The sequence below is a fragment of the Pelmatolapia mariae genome, linkage group LG3_W (assembly GCF_036321145.2).
Source record: "Pelmatolapia mariae isolate MD_Pm_ZW linkage group LG3_W, Pm_UMD_F_2, whole genome shotgun sequence".
NCBI classification, from domain to species: domain Eukaryota; kingdom Metazoa; phylum Chordata; class Actinopteri; order Cichliformes; family Cichlidae; genus Pelmatolapia; species Pelmatolapia mariae.
In genome coordinates, this window is record NC_086229.1 from 74763223 (window position 1) to 74777983 (window position 14761).

Consider the following 14761-nt stretch of genomic DNA (forward strand, 5'->3'; position numbering starts at 1 on the left):
CAGAGCCTTGTTCTGTACTTTATTTCAGGGTCTTCTACATGGTTCAGGAACTGGCGAGGGTGATGAGTTTTTACACTTTCAGCATTCATAACATTTAGCTTGTGACACTGTATTTAAATAATTAATACGGAGAATTAGAGTTCATCGTCTGGTTGACACGTTGCTCATGAAGTCAGCGAGAAACCCTCGGATTGGCTGGTTTGGTGGGTGTAGTGGAGTCAGCAGCCTGAAAAGAAAAATTTAAGAATTTAATTCAGATCATTTAATTCTTTTAAACGTATCCTTCGAATTTAACTTTGTCTCAGAAAACCAACACATCTCTGGTTCCTTTTGGAAGTCACTCTTTGGATGGCCCCAGTGCTGAACCATATCTGCAGGTTTAGAAGTAACATATTCCGCCATCCAGACAACACCTTTCTTACTCCAGCAAGACGACACTAAATCAAATTCTATTAATGAGTAAAGCTGTTAAACTGGCCTGTGTGTAGTCCAGAACCGTCAGCCACTAGAAGCATCTCAAATTCTATGAAATCAAAGTAGGACTACATGGAGCAACTGAAATGCATCAGTGGAAAGATTTGCCTTTCAGAGTATTAAAGGTGATCAAATATTTTTTAAACATCAACAAAATTTCTCAGTGTCATTGTTTCACACATTGTTTATAAATGTTATAAAATAAATGGATGATGGATGGATGGATAAAATAAATAAAGGCTTTAACATGTTTCTGAATCTACATCATGGCTGCTGTGTTGTAAGGTTTTAATAAGCAGAGTTTGTAGTCTTAATGAGAAGAAGGAAAGCTGGAGAGCCAGATGGAGAACCTTTGTTTCTGCTCACCTGTCTTGATCCTCTTCCTCGCCCTGAGAAAACGGTGGTCATTCCTTTTTGCGCGGGGACGTGTCGGAGAGAGCGGTTTTTGGATTCCTTCAGTTCAGAAAGGAGCTCGGGGCTGGACAGTGACAGTGACAGACGAGCTGAACGAAGACAAAACAAATTTCAGTTTTCATATGGCTCCAACGAAATCTCTAAAACACAAAATGCAACACCCAAGAGTGGAGCCTTTTTGTTTTACATCAGCACAATAAACCAGTAACAGCTCGTCAAAGTCTCTCAGAGATATGTTTTCTATTAATGGGTCCTCTCCAACAGGGCGAGCTAGTCACTTCACATAGGTTAGGACAGTACTTCCAGCCGGCTCACCTTGTCTGTCCTTGAAGCCAGGGGACGGCGAGGTGGATGAAGAACTGGAGGGGGAGGAGGAAGGAGTTAGGCTGAAGGGGGAGGCCACAGGGGAGGTGGTAGAGGAAACCCCACTGGATTCACTGTCATCGCTGTGAGTCTTAAACTTGTTCCGACACTCTGGAAAGACAAAGATAAGAAGACATTTGTGGCTGTTTGTGCTCGGGATTTGGGGTTTTGCAATTCTTTTGTGGTAGTTTGATACAGAAACCCAGGACCACCCGGGCCCCTCAGGGCCCTGTTTCAGGTTCTGTTCAGTTATCCATTAACACAAGATTGAACCTTGGAAGATGGGCTTTTACCTCTTAGAAACTCTGCTTGCAGCTCAGGACTTCCGAGAGACAGAGTAAAAGGAGGAGGAGCGTGAGAGGATGAGGAGGAGTTGAGCTGGGTTTGTTTCCCAGCTCTAATTGAGGTAGATGTTGATGCCGGTGATGATGATGATGATGATGATGTTGGAGGAGGTGGTGCTGAAGAATTCATGATGAACACCTGCAGTGAGACAAGCTTTAGTGAAGTTTTAGTATATACATTTACTTCTAAACAACATTTCACAGATAATTTTTCAATTTAACTGAATTTTGTTTATATAGCATCACCTCAAGGTGCTTTATATTGTAGGGCAAAGACCCCAACAATAACAAAGTGGGACACTGAGAAAAAAAACCTCCCTTTTAACAGGAAGAAACCTCTGACAAAACCTGGCTTTTCTCAAATCTTTGACAAGAAACGACGGCCTGGATACCAATCTGCAATGTTCAGGTGAGGATGAGTCCAGGTGAGATTTGTTTCTGGGCTTTTGAATTAAAAACATTTAGTACAGTGATGTGGGAAGCACACCTGCAGGGCTCGATGAAAGTTTCATTTTGCCTGTCAGATCAGTGATACTCAACAGGGTTTTGAAAACAATCCAGATTTAAAGAACAAGAAAAATCAGTAACAGAGTGAATAGATGAAGGTACAGCATTTTCGCAAACATTATTTACTTTATTTACTAAATAAATAATACAATTTATTTTTAATAATAAAAGTAAGAAATGTTAGAGAATACCTGTTAAAGAACACGAGTGAGTAAGAAAAAGCAGGAGATACCTGTCTGCTTATTTTTATCAAAAGGACATTAAGATTTCTTTTACTGCACAATATAATACTGATCAAATATGCAGACTCCCTTTTCGCATTCTTTCACATGAAGCCTGTGCACTTTTCATTCGGTGGTTTGGACCTTCTAACTGCAGACAAGCTTCATTTATCCAGAGGAATGACTCTTTGAATGCCTGTCTGTTCATTAAAATCTCTAACAAACATTTCTGCATCCAATACTGACTCTAACTTAACATTAAACAAATCTGATAAAGTTCAGTGGCATGCTGGATGATAATATGCTGACTGAATAACTGTTTAGGAAGGGTAAGCTCTATATTAAAAGACAGACACAGACAAAACAGACAGAACTATGTTTTGTGATAGGAAGGTCTTCCACACAGACAAGCCCATGTGAGAAAACCAGATCTATGGTGTCCTACAGAAAACAGACTCAGTAACATGCCTCACAAAATTATATGACTCCATAACATTCATAATTTGAGGTGCAGGGGAACAACCTGCTTCATCAATTTACAATTAAATTAAAACTATGTCCAACCTTAAAATGGAAGATTAAAAAATGCCCAGGAGGAGAAGAACAACAGAATAATAAACAGGTTCTAGATTATAATTGTCTCTATATACTGTTTTGTTCTTTAATTCTTTCATATTTACTTTACTGTGTAGAGGTATGGGGAAATCATTGTAAAAATACACTAAATTCTCTTCTCATATTACAGAAATGTACAGTTTGTATAACACACAGAGTTGGGTATCTTCATCATACAAATTTCTTATTTTTACAGTCAAAGTTTTTAAAGCTTCATGACTTGGTTAATTACAATATAGCACAGATAATGTTTAGAGCTAGAAATAATCTTTTACCAATCAATATTCAAAATCTTTTCAACCAGAGAGATGGAGGCTACAATTTGAACGGGAATAAGATTTTAAAAGTGCACATGGTGAGAACTACTAGGAAAAGTTTTCGTGTGTCTGTGTGTAGGGCTAAATTGTGGAATGGGTTAGGGGCTAAGCACAACTAATGTCCAAACATCCAGAAATTTAATGTTGCAAGTATAAAGGTATGGCTTTCGTGCTGTACAGGGATGAGGGCAGCATTAAGCTACAAGAGGTGTTTTCGATATAGATATGTCCAAAAAACACAGACTAACAAATAACGCAGTTCTTAAAGATGACGGCGAGTCCACCACCAACAAAGGAGCACTCTTTTGGACAGAGCTCAGTCAGATGATTAAATTCCAAATTGTGCTGCCAAGTCTTCGTTATGAAGTCCAAATTCTCTTGACTGAAGAGATCACTGAGAAGAATGAAAGTAATAGAGCGAGCAAAATCAAATCAAATCAAATCAAATCAATTTACTTATATAGCACTTTTCACAGGATAAAGACCACAAAGTGCTTCACAGTAATATAAAACAGAAATACATAAAATACATCAAAAATCAAACATACAGCACAAATCGAATTAAAAGCCAATCTAAATGAAATGAGTCTTAAGCTGCTTTTTAAAAGAATAAATACAATCAAGGCAACATAATGATGGAGGGAGAGCGTTCCACAACCTGGGCTACCACTAAAAGATCTATCACCTCTGGTCTTAAAACGAGTTTGTGGGTCTACCAACAGCCTTTGATTAGATGATCTCAGGCTGCGAGAGGGAGCGTGGGGTTCTAAAAGATCAGAAATGTAGGCAGGGGCATCACAATTCAAAGCTTTAAAAGTCAGTACCAAGATTTTAAAATGAATTCTAAAATGTACTGGAAGCCAGTGTAATGAACGTAACATTGGTGTAATGTGCTCTCCGAGCACTGGGGAGGGCCATCCTGATGGCAAATGTGTGTCATCAATCTCACAAACTGAATCGACAGGTGCCCGTGCAGATGTCATACCATCATAATCCATAGGTCACACAGGTTAAGGCTTGATGACCTGACAGAAACTCCCACAGACCACCAGGACACAGGAAAGCCACACAGATTTCTGAGTCTGACTACACCTTGCCTCCAAAGCTGTCTCAACTATGCTTCTTTGGACTGGGATTATCCCGGCCCCCAACCAGCAATAGATACACAGAAACAGCAGAAAAACAGAGCATCAGGAAGACGTCATTGTAACAGTGCTATTTAGCAGTTGCAGTTGAAGACAGACAGCTGAATTCAGGGTTCAGCTTGGGGCATTCACCACGCCCTTAGATCAGGTCAGTGGGCTGCACCACTGCACAAAAACTGTTGAAGAACGGCTTGATGTACAAAGACTTCTAGACAAGATTCAAAGCTGCCTGATTTTAGTGCCACAGACTTTTTAGAAATCAATGAGAGACACTCTTCTTCTTCTTCTTCTTCTTCTTTTGTTTGCTCCCTTTAGGGATCACCACGGCAGATCTGCCAACCTCACTAACAGCCCTCCTTCACTACATCCATGAACCTCCTCTGAGGTCTTCCTCTTTTCCTTCTGCTGCCTTTGTCCAATATATCCACTTTCTATTCTGTCTTGTTTCTAATGACTTTTACTTCTCTCATCTCCAGGGCATACCTCCACCTACTACCTACCACTCCTGACTTCCTCATCTGTAGTGCTCCTTCTCAGCATGAAGCTATATTGCTGCTCACCAATAGTCACCTCTCTTCTTAAAATAACTTCAATGGCTCTTTCCTACACTGCATGCTCCTATCCATGCTCTAAATCCTTCCCTACTCAATCCTTTGTCCCTCTAATGGGTCCGTAAGTTACAAACTGAACACCATGTTGTATTTGATAAGACCTGAAAGTGGAGACTGAGACCATAAACTCATTAGGAAAGTATTTACTGAGGTGAGAGATAAGTTGCGTAATAGGCTCATTTTCTCATAGACGTCCATACAATCGGACCCCAGATGTCGCCCCCTATTGGACATTAAGAAGATTGCAGGTTGAATGTGCTTCAACAGTGGCTACGTCAAAGACCTGCTGTTGGAGCATGTCGTTTTTAATTGATTACATGATCAATAATATGTCTGTGCTGCAGTTAATTGTACTAACAGACCATTCAAGAAGTCTGTGAGTGAAATTCTTGGATTGTACTTGGACTCAGTGCTAATGACCAGGTGTCTGTCTGTGCCTGTGTGATGCTCCTCAGTCTATGGATGCAGTCCAGAAATCAGTCTTCTACATACAATCAATTATTTTCTTTCCAAAACAAAGTAAATTAAATACTTTAAAATACTGCAGTGGGAAATGTAAGATCAAACGAGCAGCTCTGGATACTTCCTGGAGCGACTGCCATTAAGTCATCTGGAGGTTCACACAGCAGAGTAACCACGGGTAGAAGCGATCACACTGACCATGAAAACTTTTCCCCCAACTTTGATAAACCATAATATTCTCATACAGTGTGTTAGTGTTTTCACCTCATATATAAACACGGGCCCTGCTATGATGTCACAGGCGAGGCCTTCAGTCACATGACTGACCTCTGAGCTGGACCTGCAAGCTCAGATTGAACATAGCCGGGATCAGTGACAGAGGCATTAAATGTGGTCCCCCCTCACCCCCAGCTGTGAATCTTTCCTTCCAGTTCTCCCAGTTTGTACTCACTGGCTGGTGTGAAGTTCCTCAGCTGGTCGCAGCGTCGTTGGTGGTGTGGCGACTGAGCGACAGTTTCCAGCAGGCAGGGCAAAGTCTGCTCTGCTCCCTCCCTCCCTACACACACACGCACACACACACACACACACACCTACACTGTAATAACAGAGAGAGAGAGTGTGTGTGTGTGTGAGGAAAACTTTGAAAACACGCACACACAAAAGTCCATATTAATTATTGACGTGCTTTTATGACGTTACCATGGATTCCAGGTAGGAAAATAAGCCAGCTGGACTTTTACCCTCCTAACACACACTGAAGACAGAGTGACTAATGTTCAGACTTTATATTTAAATACTCTCTCTGTCTCTTTTTGTGTTACAGCAAATGTGTGTGTGTGTGTGAGAGAGAGTGATTAGATGTTAATGTGGTCCTGGTTCCGCCTGCTGTAGCAGGAAGTGGCACAAAGGAGCTGTGAGGTCTGTGTTTACCTGAAGTATTTCCAGGCGTGTGCTGGATGTGAACATAAAGGTATAAAGGAGTGTGATGCAGGTGTGGTCTCATTATAAGAACCTCTTTCGTTTACATACTAACACTTTGCCTTTTTCTAACTCACAGTAGGAGTAATACACACAAAGCACATACAAAGAAACACAACTCAAAAGTTTTACTGTGCAATATTGAAAATAACCCCCAGGTACAGGCAGACAAAAGCCCCACCCTTCCTACAGGAAACAGTTAGATGAAGTCATTTGTCTTTAGAATTTCTTTGTAGCTGTTTATCTGTTTTTTCTATTAACCCTTTAAGACCTACCATAGAACCAAGTCTGCCAGAGCTTATCTTTATATTTTTACATGCAGTAGTGCCATTTATGGGAGCATTTAAAGTTGCTATACATCAATACAACTGTTATAGCCCATAGTTTAATAATATGTATGCATTAAGTCCATAGTCCCTGAGGTGGATTAGGTTTGACCTGAGTTTCTGAAGGCTCTGGATGTTATGGGGCTGTCTTGGATGACACGCCTCTACAATGTTGCTTGGAGTTGAGGGGTGGTAGCTCTGGACTAGCAGACCGGGGTGGTGGTTCCCATCTTTAAGAAGGGTGTATTTCAACTGGTATCACATTCCTCAGCCTCCCTGGGAAGGTCTATACTGGCGTGCTGGAAAACAGAGTATGTCCATTAGTTGAACCTCGGCTACAGGAGGAGCAATACTGTTTTGTCATAGTTGTTGTCACAGCCAAGCGGCCAGACAGAGGGAAATGGACTCAGGTGCGGACACCACTCAGAGATGCAGAAACTGTGAGCAAAACACACCTAATACATCCACTATGAACTAAGAAAAGGCGAGACAGGATACTAAACTAAATTACCTTAATATGTTACAGGGGGCGGGATTAAAGTTGCCTTGCTGGAAGTGCAACTTAACTCCTAAAAAGGAGAAATACTGTGAGCGGGCTCTTAGCCGCAATACTATGAACATACACTACTTCTTCTACGAAGGTACTATGAACGAAAATACACTGTTAATCTACAGACAACATTCAAACTCTTTAATGGCACTCTGTGAAGGAGACTTCAGACCCTAACGGGCTAAGCAACCTAAACTAAAAAACGAGACACTGGTTTATCACTTGGTAAACAGGTTAGTGGCGTCCATGACGGAGTCTTGGGGCTGTTGTGGACCGAAGGGGGGAACCCGACACCAGGTAACAGCCAGAGCTGGAACTGTGAGATGAAGCCAAGGAAAAAGAAACCTTACAGTCACCCCAACAAGGGAGACAGGTGTTAGGAGGTCATCCAGCCGTTACTCCAGAGTGTAAAAAGTTTGATGTAATCAGTCTTACTTTAATTTTCTTACTTTAGCAGCAGGTGTAGCAGCTGGAAGCACTGACATCCAGAAGATTTCTGTGTGGACAGAAATCAAAGTTAGCACAAGAATAACTACGACTAGGTTTCTGCATGATTTTAGCGGCCTTCATGAACGTGAGTTAGCAGACGTTCTGGCGGTGAGTGCTTGAGAACGCTGGTCATAAAAATCCTGCAGCCTAATTACTCGCAGGTGAAGTGATGACAAGGAGGTGCGGTGGCTCCACCCCAAGGTGGAATCACTGGCACGCAGAGGCGTTCCCGCACTCACCTGCCATGACAGTTGTGGAACACTGGACCAGCTCTTTATCCTCTCAAGGAAACTTGAGGGTGCATGGGCATTTCCTTAACCAGTCTACATATTTTTGTGGGCTTGGAGAAGCATTGGATTCTGCCTTTCGGAGTGTCCTGTGGGAAATGCTTTGGGAGTACGGGCTGTGTGGCCCACTGCTATTAGATCCTTATACAACCTTTGCAAGAACTTGGTCTGCATAGCCGGCAATAAGTCAAACTCATTCCTTGTGCTTGATGAACTCTGCTAGGGCTGCCCTCTGTCACTGATTTGGTTCATGAGTTTTATGGACAGAATATCTAGGCGTATCCAAGAGGTGGAAGGCTTTCACTTGGGTAGTTTGAGAGTTTCATCTCTGCTTTCCGTAGATGATGTGGTTCTGTTGGCTTCATTCGGTGATGGCCTCCAGCTTGTACTGGAACCGTTCGTTGCGTAGTGTGAAGCAGTGGGAATGAGAATCAGCTCCTCCAAATCACCACAAAATAGTAATTTATGTTTTTGTTTTTTATAATGGATACAAAAATAAACTGTGAAAAGGTATATTTATGATAATTTTGCAGATAGTGTATTTTATGTTTTATATCATATTTTGTGTATCTTTTAAAAATATTGACAAACTGTTAAAATTACACACAAGTAATAGTATAAAAGCATGTTCTGCATCATTTTTGAAGCGATTTACATAATTAATTAATTTGAACAATAAACATTAATGCCTGGGTGTAGGGTGCACACTCTTAACTTTAACATCAGATAACTTTCAAATCAGCAATGATGCAGTAACAAAACACACTTAACATAAAGAGACCATTGTGGTTTCTGGGTACTTACAAGCGGACAGTGTTGAATTTTTAACCTTTTGGTAGAGAAGGAAAAGGCTTTAATAAGATACCTGGGAATAAGAAAAAGCTCTGGGATAAAAACGGACCATTTCTAGTTTGAATTAGGTGAAGGAGGACCTTACAAGGGCAAGTTTTTGAAGTTGGGAAAAAGGACCATTCATAATCAGCAACAGGCACAGCGGTAGTGCACGCTTCCACACATCTTTAGAAACTTTACCATTAATATTAAACAAAAGTTTAATGTGACGAGTCATATTGCATCTGGTTAACAGAGGAGTCATCTAAATATTACTCTGTTAACTCAGCGCTTTCCTCTCATAATGATGAGAGGAGAGTGGGCTTGCTAGCAAAGCTAATTACTGATCTGATGGTTTTACCTTTTTACATATCTGCATACAACAGTGAATGTTCAGTACACATGCTTCTTTGGGTTCAAACAAATGTATCTATTCAAATGTCCTGTATACTGTACACAGAATCACTTTTCTTTTTTTCAGTAGATGCATTATATGAATTGTTGGTGCTTAGGGGCATTGTGCAAGTGAGTTTGCATCATAATTATTTTAGGGATGTTAAAAGTAAGTTTGTCATAGCTGTGGTGTTTCATTGAAAAATCTAAAATGCTACTGACACATTAAAATTTACACAGAAATTAGGCGCAATACTGGTATCGATGTCATGTAGTAGGTTGCAAGTTTCACTTCAGGAATAACAATGCTTTCAAGGGTCTTGTTTATTGTTATCATGAGTCACAATAATCACAGGACTTCAAAGGGACACTTTATAGAGCTACATGAAAAGTAAAAAGATACTGTAGTCCTGATTATAGACTTTAAGGTGTTCATTTTGTGTTCCCTCTGTGCGGTCCTTCTATGTTATTCATTCGGTAAACTTATTGCCTGTTTTTTATTTTGGTGATTATTTGTGTCCTGTGTTCATTGTCTTGAATAGTTTCAGCTGTGCCTGATTAAATCTTAAATAATATTTGTATTTTGCAATTGATTGAAATATCTAAAAATGAACTTCTTTTTCTGTGTATTTGTGTATAGACTCTGAATGACTGAGCCTAATGTCGAACATGCTTTGTTTTTTAATTTAATGGATGCAATTAATTACCTATTGAAGGCCACATATAGTTTACTGAACTGCAGTAATCCTGTATTACAGCTGTATTATGATATCATTAAGCAACGTAAAGCTAATGTTTCAAAAAACATATTTCTTCCAATGTTTATCAGATCGGTAATAAATCAGTATACACTTTAGTGGATTAATTATCAGACTATTTTTTGGATATTGACAAAAAAAACCCCAATTAACCCTATGTGTGGAATACCTTGGTAATGGTAAATATCTATTAAATATGCCAGATGTTTTAATTAAGTTTCACACACAAACCTGTTTTACAGTTGACATAATTAAACGTGAAAAGTAGATTGTTTTCATTAGAAACCCAGTTACTTGTTTACCAACAGTTTTATGATGGATATTTTTTTTTTTACATTAAACCAGGTGATAAAATCTGATTAGTAAAATAAATTTTCTACAATTTTAAACCTCATTCATTGTATTACAATACTACCTGAACATTTTACTTAGTAATTTCATTGTTTTGACACGTAAATATATGTTATTTAAGACAAATGTCTCTAAAATTTCATGTAAATATAAAAATACAATGTGCATTTTGTAAAAATTAAAAAGAAATCTGTAGTTTTTTGTAAATTTAATTACCTTATGTCATTTTCTGGTGCCCTAGCTGCTGGAATATCTCAGGTTTTTAAGCGTTTTTTGTAGTGTAATTAAACAAATGGTATTTGTTAGGCTAAGATTTAAGAAGTTCATAACAGAAAAATGAGAAACAGCAAATAAACATTACTTCTCATGTGAGTGTGATAGACAGATATATGAAAACCTCAGGGTGACTGTATGGATAAAAGAAATTAGTAAAGACTAAAACCGGCAACATTATAAAAAACTCATCTAGTCATATTTTATTTAGGTTTTATAACTACAACAACAAACTGCTCCTCCCATTCAACACATGTCAGTCCATATCCCAGCAAACTAAATCATCTCCATTTACACACATCAAATAGAAACATGAATCACTTGTAATGATTAGAAACTTGATAGAATTTCAAATCTAGTTTGGGGAGTCATTCAGTGAGAAACAGTGAAATGATTTTCCATGTGAAAAGGTGGACAGCAGAAAGAGAAAGAAACAGTGAGAACTAAAAGAGAAACAAAGAGCTTTGGAACAACGAGGCAGCAGGAGGACAGCTGCAGTTTAACAGCTTCAATTCACTGACAGGAAACAACATTAGAAACATCATCATCCTCAACTCATCTGCTCCACTGACACTGACACCTTCAACGGACACAACTTCACTTCATCGTCTGTCCAAATATATGGAAACATTCTGTGAGTGAAAGTGTGTGTGAAGGTGTGTATGTGTGTGTTAGTATCAGGATCAGAGAACGACAGCTTTCCTCTGTTCCAGTCCAGATTCACTCTGATCCTCTGGAACTTCTTTCGTACTGAGAGAGCAGTTTCAAAAGGAGCTGATGGTGAGCGTGCATAGTATTTACCTGAACTTAACCCTATTTCCCATAATCTGGACCGTTTATTTCCCTTCCTCTGGCTAGATTCTGCTAACACACCCAAGTCCCAGTCTATGCTGTCTCGAACCTCAACATCCCAGCTGTGAGTACCTGAGTTAAAGCCCTCAGAGCCCAGGACAGAGCAGAACAACTGAAATCTCTCTGGATTATCAGGAAGCTGCTGTTCATCTCCGACTCTCACACTGGTCAGATCTTCAGACAGGATGAGCTCTGGATGAGCAGTGTTTGGGTCCAGAATGAGAGGAGTGTAGGAGACCATGTCCTTCATGTTGTTCCAGATGTTGAAGGTCAGGTTGCCCAGGTGTTTGGCCTGGTCTATCAGAGCTCCTGAGGGCAGCTGTGGATCATCCAGCAGGGGGCAGCGCTGGACTCTTTCCACTGCAGCCTTGTAGTTGTGCAGGAATGAGACGTCTTCAGCTCTCAGCTCCTCCTCTGTGGCTCTGACTGTGTCTGAAAGAGCTGCTATCTCTCTGCTCAGAGCCTCCATCTTCTCCTTCATCATCCCACTCTTCTGCTCCTCTTCCTCCCTCAGTGCAGCCAGCCTGGCCTCCTCTTCCTCTGCTAGAAACTGGTGAAGCTTCTTAAACTGCTCCTTAATCTGCCTCTCTGTGTGTCGGGCCTGGACCTTAATGTGTTCTGCTGTTTGATCAAACTTCACTTGAACTTCTTCACAAACCTTTAACTTCTTCTTTAAGGGCTCCAGAGTTTCCTGAAGTTCCTTCTTGTGTTGTTGTGCAGCTTCATCGATGGGTCTGAATCTGTGATTGGTGTGATTTTCTGAGTCTCTGCAGACGAGACAAACTGGCTGCTGATGGTCCAGACAGAAGAGTTTGAGTTTCTCAGAGTGCAGACTGCAGAGAGCCTCTGAAGCTCTCTGATCTCTCTCATGTAAGAACGACTCACACAGGTTCTTTAAAGCTCGGTTTAAAGGTGGTTCTTCCTTTGAAGATCTTCTGTTACAAACTGGACACTCGTGTGTTGGTCTCTCTCTCCACCATCTCTTCAGACAGTCTTTACAGAAGCTGTGGCTACATGACAGAAGAACAGGATCTCTGAAGACCTCCTGACAGACCGGACAGCAGAGATCCTCCTCTGATCTGGAAGCCATTGAGTCTGTGAGTGAAGCTGAAAACAGCAGACAGGAAGAACAGTCAGTCCTGGCTCCCCTCCCTCCTCTACTACCTTCACTGAAACTTCCTTTAAGTCGTGTTTTTCCTTAAACTCACATTCAAACAGTGCTGTAATTAAGTTTAATGATATAATTCATCCAGTATTATCTGCTTCAATACCTTGTACCAAAACAGAGCATCGTAGCTACCTGAATGCTGCTCCCACAGAGGTCAATTATTTTAATCACAGGTGTCAAATTCCAGGCCTCAAAGGCCGGTGTGCTGCAGGTTTTATACGTGTCCTTGATCCAACACAGCTGATTCAAATGGCTAAATTACCCCCTCAACATGTCTTGAAGTTCTCCAGAGGCCTCGTAATGAACTAATCAAATCAAATCAAATCAAATCACTTTTATTGTCACATCACATGTGCAGGTACACTGGTACAGTACATGTGAGTGAAATTCTTGTGTGCGAGCTTCACAAGCAACAGAGTTGTGCAAAATACAATAACGTAAAACAAGCAAAATATAAAAATGGCTAATCTAAAAAGTAATGAATATATGTACAATATGTAAAGGTATATACATTACTGAATGTGTATACTAAATATGTTTTTCTACGTGTGTGTGTTTGAGTGTGTATATAGTATGTATATACATGTTTTACAAATGAAATAAAGTAAACAATAAAATAAGATATATAAAATATACAGAGGTTGGTATGTGCAAAACAGTGGTATTTATATACAGTATGGAGTGCATAATGTTGAAGTTCCAGTAGTGAGGGTGAGGTGTCTATGAAGTGTTCAGCAGTCTGATGGCCTGATGGAAAAAGCTGTCTCTCAGTCTGCTGGTACGGGACCGGATGCTGCAGAACCTCCTTCCTGATGGAAGTAGTCTGAACAGTTTATGGCTGGGGTGACTGGAGTCCTTGATGATCCTCTCCGCTTTCCTCAGGCACCGCTTCCTGTAGATGTCTTGGAGGGAGGGAAGCTCACCTCCAATTATCCGTTCAGCACACCGCACTACTCTCTGGAGAGCTTTGCGGTTGTGAGCGGTGCTGTTGCCGTACCAGGTGGTGATGCATCCAGTGAGGATGTTCTCAATGGCACAGCGATAGAAGGTCCTGAGGATGCGGGGGCTCATGCCGAATCTCTTCAGTCTCCTGAGAAAGAAGAGGCGCTGCTGCGCCTTCTTCACTGTTTTGTTTATGTGTACTGACCACGTAAGATCCTCAGCCAGATGTACACCAAGGAAGCGGAAGCTGCTTACTCTCTCCACAGCAGCGCCGTTGATGGTGATGGGGGTGTGTACTTCTCTGCACCTCCGGAAGTCCACTATCAACTCCTTTGTCTTTGCGACGTTGAGGGTGAGATGGTTGTCTTGACACCAGTGGGTCAGGGCGCTGACCTCCTCCCTGTAGGCCGTCTCATCACCGTTGGTAATAAGACCCACCACTGTAGTGTCGTCCGCAAACTTCACAATGATGTTGGAGTTTCTAGTGGCCGTGCAGTCGTAGGTGTAGAGTGAGTACAGGAGAGGGCTCAGTACACACCCCTGTGGAGCACCAGTGTTCAGTGTGATGGGGGATGAGGTGGTGCTGCCCAGTCTGACCACTTGGCGTCTGTCAGACAGGAAGTTAAGGATCCAGCTGCAGAGGGAGCTGCTCAGTCCTAGATCCTGCAGTTTCCTGTCCAGCTTCGAGGGAACGATGGTGTTGAATGCTGAGCTGTAATCTACAAACAGCATTCTCACATACGTGTCTCTCTTCTCCAGGTGTGACAGGGCAGCATGGAGTGTCAGGGCTATGGCATCATCAGTGGACCTGTTGTGGCGGTATGCGAACTGTAGAGGGTCCAGTGAGTCGGGTAGTGCAGAGCAGATGAAGTCCCTGACCAGCTTCTCGAAGCATTTGCTCACGATGGGGGTCAGGGCTACGGGTCGCCAGTCGTTCAATGAGGAGATGGTGGAGGATTTGGGTACAGGGACGATGGTGGCCATTTTGAAGCAGGCTGGGACTACAGACAGAGAGAGGGAAAGGTTGAAGATGTGTGTAAACACTCCAGCCAGCTGAGCCGCGCATGACTTGAGGACGCGGCCGGGAATC

General features: G+C 41.4%; 2 protein-coding genes across 2 annotated transcripts; both read right to left on the minus strand.

Moving 5' to 3' along the window:
* Positions 1-107: 107 nt before the first annotated feature.
* On the minus strand, positions 108-5997 carry LOC134624821 (uncharacterized). Its single transcript, XM_063469900.1, has 5 exons — positions 5925-5997; positions 1545-1734; positions 1204-1362; positions 841-977; positions 108-226 (listed from the first exon to the last, which is right to left on the minus strand). Exons 2-5 carry the CDS (start codon positions 1723-1725, stop codon positions 173-175), a joined length of 531 nt encoding a protein of 176 aa, XP_063325970.1. The 5' UTR covers positions 1726-1734; positions 5925-5997; the 3' UTR covers positions 108-172.
* Positions 5998-10946: 4949 nt separating this feature from the next.
* On the minus strand, positions 10947-12677 carry LOC134624811 (nuclear factor 7, brain-like). Its single transcript, XM_063469889.1, has one exon. It carries the CDS (start codon positions 12649-12651, stop codon positions 11260-11262), a length of 1392 nt encoding a protein of 463 aa, XP_063325959.1. The 5' UTR covers positions 12652-12677; the 3' UTR covers positions 10947-11259.
* Between the last annotated feature and the right edge of the window lie 2084 nt (positions 12678-14761).

Coding starts and splice junctions, on each gene's coding strand:
- LOC134624821 (XM_063469900.1), bottom strand. CDS start 1,725: ATGAATTCTTCAGCACCACCTCCTCCAACATCATCATCATCATCATCA. Junction 1,363..1,544: donor GCAAGCAGAGTTTCTAAGAG/GTAAAAGCCCAT, acceptor TTGTCTTTCCAG/AGTGTCGGAACAAGTTTAAG. Junction 978..1,203: donor TGGCTTCAAGGACAGACAAG/GTGAGCCGGCTG, acceptor GTCTTCGTTCAG/CTCGTCTGTCACTGTCACTG.
- LOC134624811 (XM_063469889.1), bottom strand. CDS start 12,651: ATGGCTTCCAGATCAGAGGAGGATCTCTGCTGTCCGGTCTGTCAGGAG.